This window comes from Anguilla rostrata, chromosome 16 (assembly GCF_018555375.3).
Source record: "Anguilla rostrata isolate EN2019 chromosome 16, ASM1855537v3, whole genome shotgun sequence".
Lineage (NCBI taxonomy): Eukaryota > Metazoa > Chordata > Actinopteri > Anguilliformes > Anguillidae > Anguilla > Anguilla rostrata.
The window spans coordinates 13,047,546-13,066,613 of record NC_057948.1 but is presented as its reverse complement, the minus strand read 5'-3'; the positions used below and the strand labels follow the sequence as shown (position 1 = coordinate 13,066,613).

The 19,068-nt window shown below is 49.9% G+C and overlaps 1 protein-coding gene across 1 annotated transcript in view; it reads left to right on the top strand.

Annotated features, from left to right (window-relative positions):
* Positions 1–477: 477 nt before the first annotated feature.
* The window catches only part of LOC135242587 (RNA polymerase II elongation factor ELL2), a 38,404-nt gene continuing 19,813 nt past the window's right edge, over positions 478–19,068 (top strand). Inside the window, exons 1-2 of the mRNA XM_064313728.1 lie at positions 478–653; positions 4,686–4,733. Of these exons, the coding sequence (XP_064169798.1) occupies positions 516–653; positions 4,686–4,733 (186 nt within the window). The 5' untranslated portion in view covers positions 478–515. The remainder of the gene's footprint in view (positions 654–4,685; positions 4,734–19,068) is intronic.

The window sequence follows — 19,068 nt, the reverse complement described above, 5'->3', positions numbered from 1 at the left end:
CAGAAAGGATTTTTGGAGGAAGTCAATTAATTGCAATGTGGATGACTCAGAATTTTCCAGTCTGTTATTCATAAACAGTATTACACACAGTTCAAGCTGTTGTAATTTAGCATTTTCAGAATATGGCTAAATGGATTCCATTCTGTACAACTGGGTTCATTAAAATATGTTTTTGTTGTCATATTACCTTTCATCGTTATTTAAATTCAACATCATTTAAATTTTATTGTCTTATTCGCGAACTTATGTTTGGCATATACTATATTCCAAAAAATTACCAAGGTATTGCTCAAACCCTCTCATAGGTCATAACTGGATCCTGTACTTTATTGGGATTATTATTTGCCGTGGAATTAAATGTATAGGCTACATTTACGTGCTTGTTTGAAAGAGTGTGCGTGCGAACTCGCGCGCGCGTGTGTGTGCGCAATGTGTGAGTGTGTGACGTCCTCAAAGCTACGCTTCAATCGCAAACTCCGCCTACAGTGTGTCTCCAGTCGTCCGCAGTTCTAGCCATGGCAGCGCTGAGACCGGAGCATCGCTATGGACTCTCTTGTGGAAAAATTAACAAAAATATCTCGAATAAAAGTCTTTATCACGTAAAGCTCACTGACACGGCCATCCGAGCCCTGGAAGCCTATCAAAACCTTAAGGTAACGTTTACTTATCAATTTACCTGAGCACTTAACTATGTTATAGATTATTTTGCTTCCATCAATAGCCAGGATAGTTGCAAAAGCAATTCAACAACTGTTGGATCTAGCTGCCACGGACGAGTGACATTTTGACGATTATCAAGTTTTAAAGGACTTTTAAAAGTATAGTTTTTCTGATGTCACATTGCTAGTCGTGTATAGTTTTTTCTTTGTGGATCAATCGATCTTTTATTGATTACGGAGTCAGCTAAATATCGTGTCTGAGCAAGGATTGTGACTACGTGAATATTACAATGGGACATAAAAATGCTAAATTGAAGGTAACCGTTACAATATTACGGCGTGTCAACACTGACCATCTGCTTGGTGTCTCAAATCGATTGTTTCTTAGTCAAGCATTTACCATAACATAGGCTACACAGGTAGTGAATCGTTTAACGCAGCCGTGAATGCTATCCCAGAAAAGCTTACGAAGACTTTTAGCTGATCTACCAGATGGTAGAAAATGGCATGTAACAAGCGATAAACATTTACTTGCGTGCCTGCTCATGTTAAACGTCATACATGAACTACTTAGTTTGGTTCCTGCGTAGACAACCCCAAGAACAGTGGTATATCGTGTTAGTGGGATTTCTTGCTGCAGTTAGACTGTCGTTCTAAAAAGAAAAGAAACTTAGCCTATTTATTTATTCTTGTGTGTCGACGTATGGTGCTCAAGTTGTGATTTAAATAATAACATTAAAATTCAATTAAATTGTGCCAGGTTATTTTTTTGGTTTTGTTTTAAATGCCACCTTGTCTACAAATTCGCAATGATCTGAAAACCGTAAACTCGTTGAGAGTTCTTAAACTAAATTTCTGGTTTGAGGTTTCTTGGCCAACGTTGTTTTGTGTGTTCGGTGTAGGGGATGTCCAAATGCTTAAAAAACGTTGGCTAATGTTTAGCGGCTAAGATTTAATGAAATTAAGTGCGGCATTTTTTTCAAAGATTAACTACCTAACTGGTCATTTTTCGTAACTGTAATTGTAGTGAATGTGAAAAAGCTTACAAGAAAAGCTTGTTGCAGCCGAGGATTAAATTCCCCTACAATCAATTGCTCGGTTGGAGCTTAGACGCCAGCTGGACTAGGTGCTAGGGGTCAGCTTCCCACCCCCCCTCTCTACTGTGTGCCTATTGGTTTTTGACAGTGCAGTTTTGTTTCTGTTGCCTTGCCCCCTTTGCATTGTTCTTCCTTTAAATATTTTGGAGGTTCCGCCCTCTGCCGGATATAATTGGTCCAAGCGAAGCCCGTGGGCAGACATATATGTGCTATCTCGTTGTTAGACCCAATCAGAGCGAGCCGTTTACTTCCTTAATCTCATGAGATAATTTATGTTGACACGCGGTGGCCGGCAACTACAGACATTATTTAAGGCATACTATGCAGGATTTTAACTTAGAAAATATAAAATAACCATGCTAAGGCATATCTATGATACACTGGCAATCTCTGTCTTTATGCACTTTCACAAAATTTGTGCACCAATTTTACCTGTATTTGTTATTCTAAAATGTGTTTGGAATGTTTCTGGGCATGGCATTTTATTTGGTGTGGCGAGGGGTGCGTGGATTAGATTTCATATGAATATATTTATTGCTAGCTAGCTAGCTAGCTAGCTGTTGCAATGGAAGAAGAAGCCCAGATACAGTGGAGCTGATAGGGCTTGTTCAAGAACTAGAGTTAACCCTGGAATTGCTATTCCTCGATGGCATCAGCTGAAGTTCGCCAAAAGGGATGAAAAGTGATGCGGTGTTGCCTTGTTTTCTCTTGAACCTCTGAGTAACATTACCTCTAGCTGTCCGGCTAGCTATGTTAGGTTAGATGGCCGAAGTCAGGTAGCCTACTCTAGGTGAGTGGGCGGAATTGAAGATGGAGGAGGAGACTTCTTTGGTTGAAAACACAGGACCTCACCAAAGCTTAAAAATCCTGCATCATATGCATTTGAGCAGTCGAACTGCAATGAGTGATTAAATGGTGAAACAACAGCGAAGCACAATATCTGAATGTTGTTTTATGAACTCACTTAACTGAAATGGGAGCTATAGTGGTGACGATTCCCTAAATTACTGTATAGCTGTTTAATTCTCTAGTCCATCTGTTTTCGACCTGCAAATAATTTTTACCAATTTTCTCTGCAGAAGGCGTCGTAGAAATATAGTGATGATAATATAAAATTAATATTTAATTAGGAAGGTCATTCTTCATTCATTAAAATGTAAATTAGTCCTGTATTTGCATTTTAAGTATCTGAATGAATGCAAACCACTGCAAATGGTGTGGCTGGTTAATTAGTCTGTAGTCAGACACCTTTTTTCCAGGCCCGATATGTGATATCTGAGTACAGTGTGGTCAGGTGTGTTCGCTTTATCCTGCCGACAGGTGCTGCCCTCTTGATTCGGGCGGAGTTATTTATAATCTGGTGCAGTGACCCTGCTGGCAGGTCACTTGGTTCTTAAGTTTCACATTTACAGCAGTGCCTCATAATCACAGTTACACCCCACAGAATACGAACGTTTACACGCGCACACCTCATGCCCCATGTTTATCTTCCAATCCTGCGGCGTGGAAACAAAAGGCTCAGCCAATTGCTGGTTTTGTTTCTTGCCAAGCAACCGAAGGTGTAAAGGGGCAGCAGCCAATAGGAAAAGGCCTCTGTTCCTCTTCCTTTTAACAACAGGCAAGCCTGCCAAACATGCCCCTTGTAATCACGAAGACAGACTCTTATCTTTCTGCCGGTGATGATTTACGTCTTTGAATGACGCAAGGAATGGAAACCGACGGCCTCCATTGTCAACATTTTGTGCCGTTCGCATGAAAGCGCTCCCCATTATGTGTGAATGTTTTGTTCTTGGGGGGACAGCGTATTGAGAAGAGCCACACAGGGGGATCTGGCAGTGCTGGCACATTCCAGCAGGATAAGTGATTTTGGGAATTACTGACTGAGGGAAGCCCTTTTGGCAGGCCACTGTAGAAAGTTAATAAAGCAGTAATATACTGGGGTAATATGATAATATTTGTGTGTCTGGCGTATCCCAAAGAATGTTTCTTTGGGATTTCTTTCATTCCTTTTGTGGGAAACTGAGGAATTTGAATCTGACTTTTTATTTTTTGGTGTGAACAGAGATCAACAAAATAAAGCAATTCAGGCATGGAGATAAATGCCTAGTGCAAGCATTAGGGGTTTGACATTTATATTCTTTTATCTTTTTCGTTTTTCTATCTCCCTTTCTCTCCTTCTCCCTTTCCTCTCATTCATCAAAACGCCACTCACAGGGCACGCATATTTGTTCTGAAAATAATATTCAAACAGTATTCTAAATCAGTGTGTGGATTTTAATAAGTAAAAAAACAGGCAATTCTCTTTGTGCCATGGAAACACCACTCTCACGTACAGTGTCACAGATTCCCATTAAGCACAGAGCACATGTTGTCCTATATGCGCCATAATCTCTCCCCCTTTCTGTCTCTCCCTCTCTCTCTCTCTCTCTCTCCCCCCCCTCCCTCCCTCCCTGTGTTGAATCCCGCTGATTGACTTAGACGAGCCTTTTGAAGTCCTGATTGATTCATCAGACGCATTCCGCCACGGATTAGGGGGGACGAACCCTGCATCCAGGGACCCGCGTTTACTAGCATGCCCCGGCCGCGGTCGCTGCTAGCTGCTTATCCTCGAGATAGCCACGACACGGCTTCCTCAGACCGCGCGAATTAACACGCGTGCGGACGCATTTCTGCTATAGGTCATGAGCAATATGAAGATATTTTCTTCTTTTTATCAGTTCATTCTGGGAATGCCATCGCTGCTGATGCGGTTTTTTTATTTTATTTTTATTTTTTTATTTTTTTTTACAGTTTGAGTCCGGCACAATGAAAACGCGGAGTTCAGTTCAGTCTGGTCACAGGCCGCGTGTAGGGGAGGGGGCGTTTAGTGGTCATAAGAATCCGTTTCCTGCGATATTGAATGCTAACCATTTCTCCTCTCTTCCCCCAGGGCACCTTACCGAATCAGCCAGCCATTTGCTTCCAGGGCAACCAAGGGGTAAGACACAATCCGATGGCGCTCGCCCTCTCAGAACGCTTCCCTTAATGGAGTGCTTTAATTAGTCCTTCTCGTGGAGTCATGCCGTCAGACGTCTGCTCCCGTGCACAGGCAGCTTATTTTCATGCTTCTTTCTGTGCATTTTTTTCATGAAATTGCGAACCATCCATTCATCAGAGAATGACAGCTGCATTCAAGCAAAGCCTCCTATAGGCCTAGCCTGCAACTTGGGGAATATTCTGAAAAATGAATTTTATTTTGGCTGGAGGTGGTTTTCTTGCATCAGAGATGGCTGTAGAGTATTGTAAAGGATGTCTTTGTGAGCGCAGGCTACCGCTCCATTGAACCACATCCTGATTTATGCATGAGTGCGAATGTCAATATTTATATATGTTGCAGGAAGTCGCGGCCAAAACATGCCGCAATTTAGTTTTTGCCTGATGGGCATGGTTTCGTTTTTTTTTTCAAACCTGTGAATAGGCTTTAATGTTGAGGTGCTGACAATTGTAAATACACATTGATTTTTCTCTATATGTGTGTATATGTATATGTTATTTTGTGTTTGTCTGTACACACACACACACACACACACACACACTTACACTCATACACACACTAACACGAAACATGTAATAATGTTGGGAAGTTTTAGTGCATCAGAAACTGATGTTGGGGTGCAGGGTGTGTGTTAGAGGATGCTGCCTGAACCCCGTGAGCTGCTCTTCAGAACAGAAGGGGGTTATTCATCACAAAGCAGACGAGCTGAGTCTTTTCAGGGCTTCGTTTGCAGCGCGAAAGTGTCAATCAGTGAATTGTGGCAAACAGCACTTTGGGAGATGGGCCACGGGTAACTGGGGCACGCTCGGAATTGGTCAGTGGAGGCTGTGTCTGTATGTGTGTGTGTGTGTGTGAACGCGTGTTTGCCTCTGTGTGTGTGTGTACGTGTGTGGATATGTGTGTGAGTGTGCATACGTGTGTGTGTGTGTGTGTGCATACATGTGTGTTTGTGCACACGTGTGTGGGTATGTGTGTGAGTGTGCATACTTGTGTGTGTGTGCATGTGCGTGCATGCATATGTGTATGTGCATGTGTGTGTGTGTGCGCATATGTGTGCGCATACATGTGTGTTTGCGTATGTGTGTGGATATGTGTGTGAGTGTGCATACTTGTGTGTGTACATACGTGTGTGTGTGCTTGCGTGCATATGTGTATATGTGCGCATATGTGTGTGTGTTTGCGTACATGTGTGTGCATACGTGCGTGTGTGCATGCATGCATATGTAAATATCTGTGCGTGTGCAAACCCCCTCCTTGCTCAGACTCGGCTGCTTCAGCGGCAGCCAGCCGTAGACAGTGAAGCTTTAGAATTTCCCTTTAAAGAGACGGCGGCCCCAAACTGGCCTTTCATGATTAACAAGTTCAGTCAGCTTCTGTCAGGAGTCGCCCATCAGCCGCACATTTCAATTTCCTCTTAATTATGCCTGATGCGGGAGGCTTACTTTGGCCGTGTGGACTTTGTAGAGACTCAACACCCTAATGGTTCTTTTTAATGTCATCTCTGCCTCAGTAGATTGCGTTGGCAGATAGAGAAAGGGAACGGGCTCCTATTAGAAGGTTGTTATTTAAACGGACGTGCATATTAATCATGCAAATGACAGGAAACGAGATCAGAAGGACAGATCTAGTTAGTTGCTCGGCACAAAGACGTAAAGTCTCTATTGTCTCCTCCTAATGGCTGCCTCTCGTGGTCGTCGGTTTGTTGCCCTGCCTCTGGTAACCAATGAAAAAGGCCATTAGTGCTAGGCTAGGAGCAGTGCACTGCTAAATTACCCCATTGGTGACTTAGCCTATGCTTACTGCGTGATGTAGATCTGATGTTCACGGCTGTGGATAACTAATGCATAATGAGAACTGTATCTTAGCCAACCTGTGTCCTGGAGCTGTTCCAGTGACCTTTGGTATGCGCTTATTGCATGTCACTTTGGATAAAAGCGTCTGCCAAATGAATAAATAAATGTAATGTGCTCCTTGAACTTATGTACAGTGATGCAAATCCTGGCTGGGAACCAGAGGTAGGTGTGAAAATAAGTCTTAAACTCAGAGCGTGAGGTGGACATACATCCGCTTTTAGCGGTACACAGCGAATGTACGATTCAGCCCTTTGAGCGGTTCATCACATATTCAAAGTGTATTCATGAGGCGCTGGGGCTGACTGGCGGGCGGGGGAGGGAAGGGGGCGACCCGGTCTTAATGAGGGTGCTGGAGCTGCGAGAGGAATCCGATTAAGACATTCCCGCCGGGGGGGGGGGGGCAGCAGCTTCGGACGTGACAGACAGGAACACGCATGACCAAACGTAGAGTCCCCTTCCCCCCCCCCCCCATCCTCCGGGCGAGTCGAAAATCAGCCAGCCGTCCCTCCTCAGAGCCCCGCATCGCGGAAAAAAGTGCTCTGCCCACGATTCAGGGTCCGCCCCCGGCGCTGCCTCCTGCCACGCGTGGCGCCGTCACGGCTCTTCGGTGGCTCGTCGCTCGGAGCAGGCCTCAGCCTATCCCCACGCAGATCGCTTTGTGCGACATCCAATCAGAGCACAGATTGCCTCTCGCATAACTCACTGTTATCTAAACCGGGGAAAGGGGTCAATTGGATTTCTGAGGAGGGATGAGGTGCATTCGATTTTATTCTCAACAAAGAAGAAAGAGAAACGCTGGTTGATAAAACGGTTAAAGAAATGATGAACTGGAGGTCATTTCCTTTGGCTGTAAATACGGTGAATGTCCCTGCTGGGATTGGTGGGGGTTTTGGACGAAGGGGATGGGTTTAGGGCTGGACTTTCCCATAAGCGTCTCCTCAAAATCACCCTGCGCTTGTCCCGCGGCTGAATGTGCATGTCACAGTCACCCCCACCGCACCCCCCTCCCGGCTGCCCCTGCAGGGCAGGGTAACGAGCTGAGGAAATTCCCATAAACCCTCTCCTGGCTGCGGGCCAGCGTGCGGTGCCGGTCGAGGGGGACTCCGAGATGTTTTCGCCTGTGGGGTTTTCTGCTGCCATTTTTTGTTCTGGCTTAGCTGATGCCCCGCTCAGAGTGCCCTGCCTGCCTAGTCCCGCTGTCCCTGAGCCACCGTTGGGCCCGAGGGAATGAGGAAGAGGACGAGGAGGAAGAACCGGGCCTGAGAACAGCTCCTCCTACATTCCATCCGGACTTCAGAAACCGTAAATGGCGCCGAGTTGAAGAGGCCGCAGGGCCTGTCCCGTCACCGCTACAGCGTTACAGTGCGTTCATGGCTCTCATCTAAACCCACGTCTGATCAGAAAGCTTGATGCCACTTCCTTTACTATGGGGGCGATAGTTTGAGGAGTGTTTGAGACTCAGCCCCTGAGGCAAACACTAATAAGCATAATGATAAGTCTTTATAAGGTTGGCCAACGGAAAACTTTCCCTGGATCCTGTTTTCTATCAGCATTATCAGTTCAGTCGTCAATCCACAATGACCCGGCCACTGCAGCACAATGAGGGAAAACAAGGGAGAAACTATGTGTTAGAAAGCACCGGGGGAAATAGAAATAAGCGAGTGAAACTATTATATCCATAGTATTAGGATAAATTGTAAATCCTAGAGGGAAGGTTTTTACTATAAGCCCTTTGGGGTTTCTTACCTCTCCTGCACAATTCCTGCTATGTTTGTTTTGATATACTTTTGTTTTTATCATTTACTTTTTGCTAAAAAAAAAAAAAAAAAAAAAAAAAAAACGCCTTTGGCAACCCCAAAACACCAAAACAAAACCAAAAAGTTTTTGAAAAGTCAGTGTTCTAGAACTCTGTTTATTTCAGTAACCAGCAGTGATGGTTAAATCAGCATTAAAAAGTTCAGTGAAGGACATTCTATTGACAGATTTGTGATCTCACTTGTTAAAGAGTTAAAGTCTCTGGCGGGGCTCAAACAGTGCGAGTTTAACATCCCGGTTCCTCGTGTCTATTTACATTGGCCCCCGGCCCATCGAGACACTGGCACACTGCGCAGTGCAGCCGCAGCAGTCATCTCAGGACTCTGGAGCTCCTTAACCCGTTTCCTAATTTAACACAGTCTGCTTTTCCCCTGTCTTTATCCTAAGTTACTTCAGCCTGACTGGGAAGAACATTAATTCCCGTCATAATCGGTTCATGGTTTTCGTAGTTTTTCTTGATTCAGCAATCGGTTTTCTAGTTTTTGGTGATTTCTGTTCTGTGGTAGACTAGTCTTGATCCTGTTCTAAGGTAACGCGGTCCTGTTTGGTTTGGCTAACCAGGAAGTCAGTCCTCTCGTGTAGGATGCAATGTGTTGTTCAGGGTGAATAGCTCTTATGGTTCCGTGTAGTCCTAAGTGTGTAGTGTGTCATGGCAGTAGAGTGGACATTTCTTGCTCCTCTTCTTACCTGCTCTTCATTTATACAACTGGAATGTTTTTATGAAGCAAATCAGGTTACATGAAAGTCTAATGGAACAGCAGAAGGCCGTGAACTGGGATTTGAACCCGCAGCCCCCTCAGTTGGAAAGTCCAGCATCCCTACAGCACTGCCGCTGGTAAAGGAGGGAGGGCTCAGTCGCAGAGGCGTGGTCCAGCGGGGGGAAGCTGTTGTTGTTCGATGGACGCGGATCACAAGCACCAACTTCCTGTTTGTCTCCTAGAAACGGTGGACAATGAAAGCAGATCAGAGGGGACGGACGGCGCTTCGCCGCCGCTCTCTCAGACGGGCCGGTGGCGTCGACCAAAAATAAAACTCTGTGGCGCTTGTGCAACGGCTTCGAAGGCGTTATTATTGTATTATTTTATGCGTCGTTTATTATTAGCTACTTGTTGTTTCAGAAGTTCCTTCCCCTGCAATCAGTTTGCAACGGAGCGTTTGCTGGTTCGTGTTTATCACCGGGTATTAGAATAACAGTGAGTGGAATGCCAAATGCAATCAGAATGCGTTCTTTGGAACATGGGGGGAGGAGGGGTGACCGAAAAGAACACGCGTGACTCCAGATGTGTCGGCTGGGCTGATTTGGGCACTGAGATGCCCACTGGGGCAGGAGGCAGGAGATTGACTGGCTAGTCAGGCTACAGTGTTGTACTATACCCGGGAGACCATGCTCCTGCTGCTTCAACTGCCAATGAGCCAGTGAGCTTCAACTGCACATCTGCTTTAGCTGCCAATGAGCCAATAAGCTTCAACTGCCGGTCTGCTTCAACTGCCAATGAGCCAGTGAGCTTCAACTGCCCATCTGCTTCAACTGCCAATGAGCTTCAACTGCCAATCTGCTTCAACTGCTAATGAGCCAATGAGCTTCAACTTCCAATGAGCTTCAGTGGAATACCTGTGTGTGTGTGTGTGTGTGTGTGTCTGTGCATGTGCCTTACTGTAGTAAGGCTGCCCCTGCGAGTCAGGAGGCGAAATGTTTGTTGTCGTAAATTTCTGGAATTTCAGGGTCTCTGCCGGGAGAGAGACAGCCAGCCGATGCCGCGGAACTTTCCGGAGCCTCTTTGACTGCGAGCGCTGTCGAGGTTTGAGTGATACCCAATGAAGGCCGAGCTTTGAACTGAGAATTTTACTTCGGAATTAGACGATCAGCGGCTCTCTTTTGGAGAAGCGCTGCACCTGAAAAAGGCTCCCGGCATCTGGGCTTGCCTCTTTGGTCCGTTCCCTGTGTCTCAGTGGTGCCGCTGTTTATGGTTGTCCCACACCTGGTTTTGTCCAGAACTTACTGATTGAAAAGAGCAGCTTGTGGAGCATCATGCTGTTGTTAATAAGCAGGTGCGCTGAAATAAGTGAAGCGTTTGAGGGGCTGGGGAACACTGAGCCTGTTCTTGTGTTTCTGTTGGTCTCCAGGCGGGAGAATGGAAAAGAATCGAGAATGGGTCGAAAATCGTTTCACAAAATCTGTTTTCTGAACGTGCTGAAGGAACACAATGTGAGCCACCTTTAATGGGGAATCTGGGCTGTACAAACAGCCCTGGAGATTGCTGTTACGTGTGCGTCTGTTTGTGAATGTGCATCTCTGTGTGCGAGTGTGCAAATGTGTGTGTGTGTGTGTGTATATGCATGTGTATGTCTGTGTGTGTGTATGTGAGTGCATGCATGTGTACGTCTTCGTGTGTGTGTTCTGTGTGTATACTGTGTGTGTGTGTGTGTGTGAGTGTCTGTGTGTGTCTGACGTTTTCAGGCTCAGATGATGAACCGTCTCCATGCAGGGATACGGGCCTGTGTCGCTGTGGAAACGCTGGTAGAGAGCTCGTGTCGAGCAGCGTCTGGCCCGTGTGCGAGCGCGTCAGTGAAACCCCGCGGCTTCAATGATTATGCTAACGACACGAGAAAGGAAAAAGGAAGCCTCTCCCGCCTCAGGAAGAGGCTTCGGAGCGCGCTCACAACCCCCGCGTGTGCGGGACGGTCCCGTCTGACGGCCCTGTGTGAAAACGGCGGTTCGCCCCTCGGGGGGGCGGAGCCTAAGGCCGGCTCGCCGGGCTGGCCTGCGCGGCCGCGGCTGTCTCTCGGAATATGGCACACATGACGCACCGCGCGGAGAGGGGCTCTCGACGCCGTGACCCCGATGTGTTGACTGATTAGCCTTCGGGGCGTGAGCGAGCGGCTGATTTTAGTCTGCGTTTTACAGCCCGCCCCCCTCGCCGATTCCTGGCCCAACCCCCACCCTCCTTTTCCCAACCCACGCCCACCCCCAACCCCCGCCTCCACCTACCCACTCAGCCCTGCCCCCAGCCCTCCACCCTCCATGTCCCCCCCCACCCCCTCCTCCCACCCCAGCCCTACATTACAGGAAAATAAATCTGGACTAAATGCGATGTGTAAAAACACACTGCTGTGTGTGCAGCTCCTAGCCGGCACCGTTAGCCCCATGCGGTCGTTTGGAGGCAAGGAAACCGCGTTCGGCGTGAACGGTCTGCGCGGTCATCACGCTGTTGCCCTCTGAATCACTGTTCTTCCCCCCCTGACTCTTTGTCACCCTGTGGATGTTCGGCGGGGCGAAGGGTTTGAGAGAGAGAGCTGTCTCCGCGTGCGATTGCTCATGCCTTGCCAAGTCGGGCGGAGCTCCGTCTCTCTCCTGGCTCGGGTAATGTTTGTTCACGGAACACCGACGTGCGGACCCAGAGTGCTTCCTGTCGCCTCCGCCAAATTAGGACCCGCCGTGACTCACTTCCTGCTTGCGGGCCGGTGGAAGAGGGGAGGGGCTGGGATTAGGGGCGTGCCAGGTGTGGAATGACGTAAAAGTTGACCTGTTTTTTTTTTTTTTTTTTTCCCTGTTCCTAGTTCCTGTTCTGGGAGAAATTTTGCATCCTTCACTGTAAAACTTTGATCTTGAAATGCACTGTATAAATGCAGTTGCCACACCTTGCCTGTCCCCCCACCATAACATTTTTATAGCCCAGTCACCCGTACCTTTCATCTGCGAGGCAGATGAAGGCAGAAGACGGGCTCTCTGAGCCAGTGCTCTCAGCTGGTAGACATGATGGTAGACAGTTCTAGAAAACGGCTCGCCAGTAGAAACGACGTGGCTCTGCCAAAGAAAACAACTTTGTTTGCCTCCTCTCCCCCCGACGCTGCGAGGTCTCCACCGTTTTTAAAAAACAGCACTTGAGAGAAGCGCGTCTCCTCAGCTCGGGAAGTGCGCGCGTTTCAGACGAGACTCAAAAAAAGGAAAAAAAAAAAACCTTTGGGTCGCCTTGGCAACGAGATGCTTCTCGCCAGTCTCCCGTGAAAACGCAACGTGAGGGGAGGGACGCTTCTGACGTGCTCCAGACTCAGAGCCGGTGAGTCTGGGGTTTCTGAACACTTTCTCTCTCTCCTCGAAGCGCCGGCTGCGCCGCGGCTACCCAAGAAAGGGTGGCGCTGTCACGGGCTCCGACCGCGCGTCTGCGAGCGCGTGCGACGACGCAGCGGCACGCCCGGCCAGCCACCCGCCAGACGCTTCCCGTCACCCAGTAAACAGCCCCGGTGTCCTAACCTGGCACAGGCCTGCTCACAGAACTGCATTAGAGCTGCGTCTGCTCATCAATAATGAACCTGTGTTCATCTCTTAATGCGAGGCTCACAGAGCTGTGAAAGAGCGGCGACTGTCAGGTCCTATTACGAGCGCGCGATTCCGGGTTCATGTGTTTTTATTTTTATTTTACACGCGAAGCCTTCAGAAGTCGGCGTCGGGTGAATTATTCATACGGACGAGAGGCGCTTTCACCGCGGTTACGTCACTCCCGCGGCGGGTTAGCGTAGCGCTCGTGGCTAGCCGCGTGGGGAGGAGTTGGGGGAAACGAGGCCGGGTTTCACGCTCCTTTTCCACCCGCTCCGGTTTCGTCCGTTTTTCCAAAAAAAAAAACCCCTCAGTGTTCCGCAAGTTCCATGGGGAGGCGGGAGCCGAGCGATTGTGCGCGCTCTTTTGCGAGCGTGCACGATGACCCCCCCCCGCCCCCCCCCAGCTGGGTCTGCGGGAGGCGGGCCTGCTGGAGCGTGAGAGAGTCGTGCACGTGTGAAAGGGCTTCAGACGCCGTTCAGCTGAAAGGGGGGGGTCGAGTGCGGGCATCTTCCCCCCACCCCCCTCTCTCTCTCTCTCTCCCCCCCCCCCCCAATGTGACCCAGCAGAGCGCGGGGTGTCCCAGCTGCTGGGGGCAGGGGGCAGGAAGAGGGGGGCTGTGTACACACGCCGTGGGGCCGGGGGGGGGATTCGGGTGAGGGGGGGTTGTTCCTGAAACGCAGAGGCCAGCGTGAGTCGTGAGTTTGTAAACACGTGTGCTCAGCGGTCATGGAGGGGCGAGCTCTCGCATCTGAAGCCCTGGAACGTGGGTGGTAGCGGGACACAGCGGAGACCACCTTTAAGACCGTACACGGTGAAGAAAGGAGGGCGGGGGAGGGGGGGGGGGGACTCGGGAGGAACGGAGGAGGGCAGGGTGCAGCTGGCTGCTCCGCTCCCTCGCACGGTTAAACAGTTCACTCCATTCTCCCTGAACGGTTTGAATTTTCATTCAGCAGAACGGACTGAGTCACGTTAGCGCTGACGACAAACTGTGTGGGACCGTCGGGTGAACGGTAGCGTAGCGTAGCCTAGCCTAGCCTAGCCTTGCAGTGTGCGGCCTGTGCTGGCTCCGCTCTTCTGGGCGGAACGGGCCCGGTTAGCGTGTCAGGCCAGACCCTGAGTATATCCTGGCCTGCTCTCCGGCTCGTGACCCTGGGTCATGTTGGTCCTGCTTGGGCTGGTATAGCCTTGGTAATGCTGGCCATGACGGCTCATGGTTGCCTTGTACAGAGAGGGGCAGTGTAGAAGTTGTATGGAAATCAGGTGGGGGGGAGGGGGTCGGAGAGGGGCAGGCGCTGTGTGTGTGCGTCTGTGTGTGTGTGTTTGTCATCTAAATCATCTAACGTGGCCCGCCAATTCCGCCATGGTTGTTTGGCCCGGGGTTCCGTCTGCCTCTGTACGTCGCCACGGCGTCGAGCCGTCCCTGACGCTAATGGCCTCCAGCCGCGGCGCGGCTGACCCAGTTCTCCGAGGGCTCCGCCTCGGCGACTTGTTGCCTTTAAACGCGGCGGAGGGGCCGTATCCCTCCCCGGGCTGTGGGTAGGGTAGGGCGGGGGAGGGGGCGGGGGGGGGGCTAACAGCTCACAGCGACGCGCAGGAGCCGCTATCGGCGCGCACAAAAGCAGGAGGGCCCGGTCGCGGGGCAGAAAGCGCCACATTAATGTTTCATTACTCACGGCCCGCCTGCCTCTCTGTACCCTCTCTACCCCCCCCGCGCCCCCTGCCCCCCCCAGACGCCTCCTCCTTTGTGTTCGTCCCGGATGAGTTGTGTGCGCTGCGTGCTCTAAATCAGGGTAGGGGGCGGAGGGGGGGTGTGGGGAGTAGACTGCTGTGGGGGGCGGGGTTTCGGGGGGAGCCGAGTCTGACTGTGTGCCTGGGATTCTGCGTGTGGCTGGGGGGGCGGGGTTGTGGGGGTGGGGGGATGGGGGGGGGGTTGGGGAGTAGACGGCTGTGGGGGGCGGGGTTTTGGGGGGAGCTGTGACCGACTGCGTGCCTGGGGTTCGGCGCGCGGCTGCGTTGCATGACTGGGCGTTCGCGGCCGGCGGGATCCCGGGAGACGCGTCTGCCCCAACGCGAGCCCACCAATCAATCATTCAGAGGCGCTGACAAAGGCCCCGCCCCCCACCGCCGCCGCCGCTGCCGTCCTCTGCGGCTCCTTTACAAAAGCGCTATGCCCCAAAACCCAGGCCCCACTGTGCAGTACGACCGGAGACGAAAGAGGCTGTAAAAGGCAGAGAGGGCTCGTGCCTGTAAAGTCGGGCTTCCTTTGTTTTTGAGGGAACTCTGTGACTGAATGCGACATTTTAAACGTGTTTATGACATTTTAACCGGAAACCGTTTTTTGCTGTCTTGTTCAAATCTAATGTCGGTATATTTTTCTGCTCTCTTTTTTCTTATTGATAATGATGACGTTGTTCTACCGGCTGGCCTGTGATCCTTAAAGGCTATTGGTGCTTATATTCATGAAAGAATCAGCTCAGTTTATTGGTCAGTGTTGTTGCTTATATTCATGAATGAACCAGCTCAGTTTATTGGTCAGCAGTGTACTTATATTCATGAATGAACCAGCTCAGTTTATTGGTCAGCAGTGTAGCTCATATCCATGAATGAGCTGGCTGGGTGTAAAGGCCAGTGGTGCTGACTCACTGAGGATCTGGTGCTGTTGTGTTCTCTGTGTGTCACATGGCTGGTTTTTCCCTGGCTGAACGTGACTCCAGTCACCCAGGAGCAGAAAGGACCCAAGCCTCTGTATGAGCAGAGCACTCAGCTGCTTCACCACGAGGCCTTTGGGAAAGAACAAAACTCTGTCACCTATCTGTTTTTATCTTTCTACATTTCTCCCCTTTCTTCTCTCTCCTCTTCCCTTTTTTCTTCCTCCATCTCCTCGCTCTACTCCTCTAATCACTCTTAGCTTATTCTCAGAAACAAGCTCATATGTATGTCGGTGTTGTTAAGTTTGTGTTGGAGACTGGAGTTGCTGTTACGGCAGTGCTTGTAGCTGTGTGTGTCTGTCACTCCTGCAGTCCCAGGACTAGGGGGACGTGCATGCAAAACCCCAGAGGTCTGCTGTGAGTTTATCTCTCTCTCTCTCTCTCCTGGGCTCTGTGTGCTAAACCCCTGCGGGGTCTGCTGTGAGTTTCTCTCTCTCTCTCTCTCTCTCTCTCTCTCTCTCTCTCCTGGTCTCTGTGAGCTAAACCCAGCAGTCTCCTGTGAGTTTATCTCTCTCTCTCTCTCTCTCTCTCTCTCCTGGGCTCTGTGAGCTAAACCCAGCAGTCTCCTGTGAGTTTATCTCTCTCTCTCTCTCTCTCTCCTGGGCTCTGTGAGCTAAACCCCTGCGGGGTCTGCTGTGAGTTTATCTCTCTCTCTCTCTCTCTCTCTCTCCTGGTCTCTGTGAGCTATACCCAGCAGTCTCCTGTGAGTTTATCTCTCTCTCTCTCTCTCTCTCTCTCTCTCTCTCTCCTGGTCTCTGTGAGCTATACCCAGCAGTCGCCTGTGAGTTTATCTCTCTCTCTCTCTCTCTCTCTCTCTCTCCTGGTCTCTGTGAGCTATACCCAGCAGTCTCCTGTGAGTTTATCTCTCTCTCTCTCTCTCTCTCTCCTGCGCTCTGTGACTAAACCCAGCAGTCTCCTGTGAGTTTATCTCTCTCTCTCTCTCCTGGGCTCTGTGAGCTAAACCCCTGCGGGGTCTGCTGTGAGTTTATCTCTCTCTCTCTCTCTCTCTCTCTCTCTCTCTCTCTCCTGGGCTCTGTGAGCTAAACCCTGGCGGTTTCACGCCAGACCGCGGCGGCGGCGCAGATGTGCTGATAAGGCGCTTCTCTGAGCGCCGGACATCTGGAGGGAGGACCGCGCCACCTGCTCTCCGTGTGACGGGTTTTTCCGCGAAACAAAAGCTCTGTGTTCCCGCCTGCGTTTTTCCCTACCGGCACAGCACAGTGGTAACGGGCAGCACAGGCTGCCAGCCTTCCACAAAAAAGGTTGTTATGAATTTCTGTTCCGGTTTATACTTTATATTGACCATGCCGAGTAAAGTCTCATTCCATCGAAGAAAGGTCATAGAAACAGGTTGCACCGAACGCTCATGTATTCAGCTGCGAGCTTCCAGTGTAAACACTCCTTCGGGCTGGCATCAGTAAAATAAATAAACTGGCTGTAAATAGTTTCTCTTCCTGTAAGCGCAGCGTTATTTAAAAAGCCAAGAAACAAAAGGCTCAAAATGAAATTGAAACGCAATGTGTTTTGGCAGCACGGTAAACTGTGAACATGATTTACAAGTGCGTTTTTTGGGGGGGGGGGGAATCCCTACATTTTTTTGCTGTTTGTTTGAGTTCTTGTGACTGTGTTGCGCAGTTGTTCAGACTGAAGGGATAATGAGGAATGTTTCTCTCATCCTTTATGAGCTTTTCACTGTCATTACAGCCCCGTTCGGTTGAAAACATAAAGAAGTGTAAGGTTGTGTGAAATGTTCTGTCACTTGCAAGCAGTGATGTAGCCAGGAGCTCATTTCAGGGCTTGGGGGTGGGTGGGAAATTCTCTGGTTTTTTGCAGTGAACTTCCACATATTTTATGTGTACCTCCAGCATTACATGTTCAAACCCCAAAGCTCCCCCCTCCTTTGGCTGTGTATCTGTTTACAATGCAGTAGAGAGCTTATGACAGTCACACATTTGCGTGGTCACACACACACAGGCCTACATTCACTGAAGGAGGCTTGTGTGTGTTTGTGCTTGTGTGTGTGTGTGTGTGTGTGTGTGTGCGTGCGTGCGTGTGTGTGTGTGTGTGCATGCGTGCATGCTGGTATGTGCGTGTACATGCATCTCCTTCCTTCCCTCTCACAGTCGTATGAGTCATTCTGGCTGAGTGTATCTGTAAGATAAACAGATAGATTGCATGCAGGGACAGCGTGACCTTCCTTCTTCTGTACCTGAGTCATTCAGGTACAGGAAGGCCGCACGGAGGCCTGTTGCCTGCCATGATCTGAGCAAAGCGTGCGTGTGGCGTGTTCCTCTATTTGCGATCTGGGGGGGAAATGCGTGCGTAGTCACATGTCACGGGTGGGTAGACGGGTGCCGGAGCCTTCATGTCTGCCTCCGGCCTGGGTTCACCGAGCGGACGCCGAATCCAGGAAGCGGTGGGCTGCCCATCTGTAAGTCAAACACCGTTAGCAAGGAAGCGCATTAACATGCGTCCCCCATTACCCCAGCTGACTTCCACATCAGCCGGAGCAAAACCCAGCTTTCCCACAGTTGTTCTTAATCCTGCCTCAACTCAGTAAATTCTGGCAAATAATTGCAATTCCGTACTTTAATTGGGAAGTTATGGGTATTTTTCCGATACGCAAATTGAATTTAAGTTCATTTTCTTGAATTGACCGACTCAAAATGGGTTTGGGTTCCATGTGACCGAACCCCAGTTCTAGACGAGATGGAGTGCCCAAACTGGCCCAACTGCTTGTGTGGAGCCCGTGTCCCTCCGGGTGGTTTTTGGTTTAGACCGTCGGCTCTGCGGCGTTTCGCCCGCGGCTGGGCGTGGGGCTCGGCCCCCTGTCTGTGCGAGTTCTCGGCGGCGTAGCGGAAAGCGCCTTGTACGCGCCGCGCTGCGAGCTCGCGCCTCGGCCCGGTGTGGGAGAGCCCCGGGGCTCCTCTCCCACACGGCTCTGAGTGCAAACAGGTGTCTTTTCATCTTCTCGGAATGTTTTTGCGGTTCCCCGCCCGCTCTCACAAAGCCATTTTCAGAGCGTGTTAAAAAGGGGGCATTAAGGGTGCGTCCGCTGAAGTCTTTTTTTATTCTTTCTTAATTATTTTTTTAGTACGCGTATTTCAGCAACCATTTGTGTTGTTTTGGCTTTGCTCCTTCTCGGAGGTCTTTATTTCCTTCTGTTTTGCCTCGCAGTTTTTGTGTCTGTCGGTCCTGTAGGAGTCCAGAGGATTTCAGTAGCTGTTGGTCTGGCCCAGTTCGTCCTCTCTGCTCTTTGCTCACCACGGAAACTTCACAGGTTTTTGTTTTTGGGGACTGCTGTCCAATGCAGAGCCAATAAAGAGTCTGTTTGCGCTGCGCTCTATGTTTACTCCTGTCTCTGTGGTTGCCATGGTGATTTTGACTACCTGTTTCCTCCGGGCACGGAGCGGCCCTGATTTCTCCTTCCCGGCCTGGCTATCACTCCTCTGTCTGAGTCTGTCGCTCCTCTCCTCCCCTGTCCATCTGCCTGTTTCTCTCCCTCCTTCCCTCTGCCCTTTTTTGTTCTTCTAGGTGTATTGGTCTTTCTTCAGTCTCTTTCCTGAGCTGTTGAGAGAAAGGGG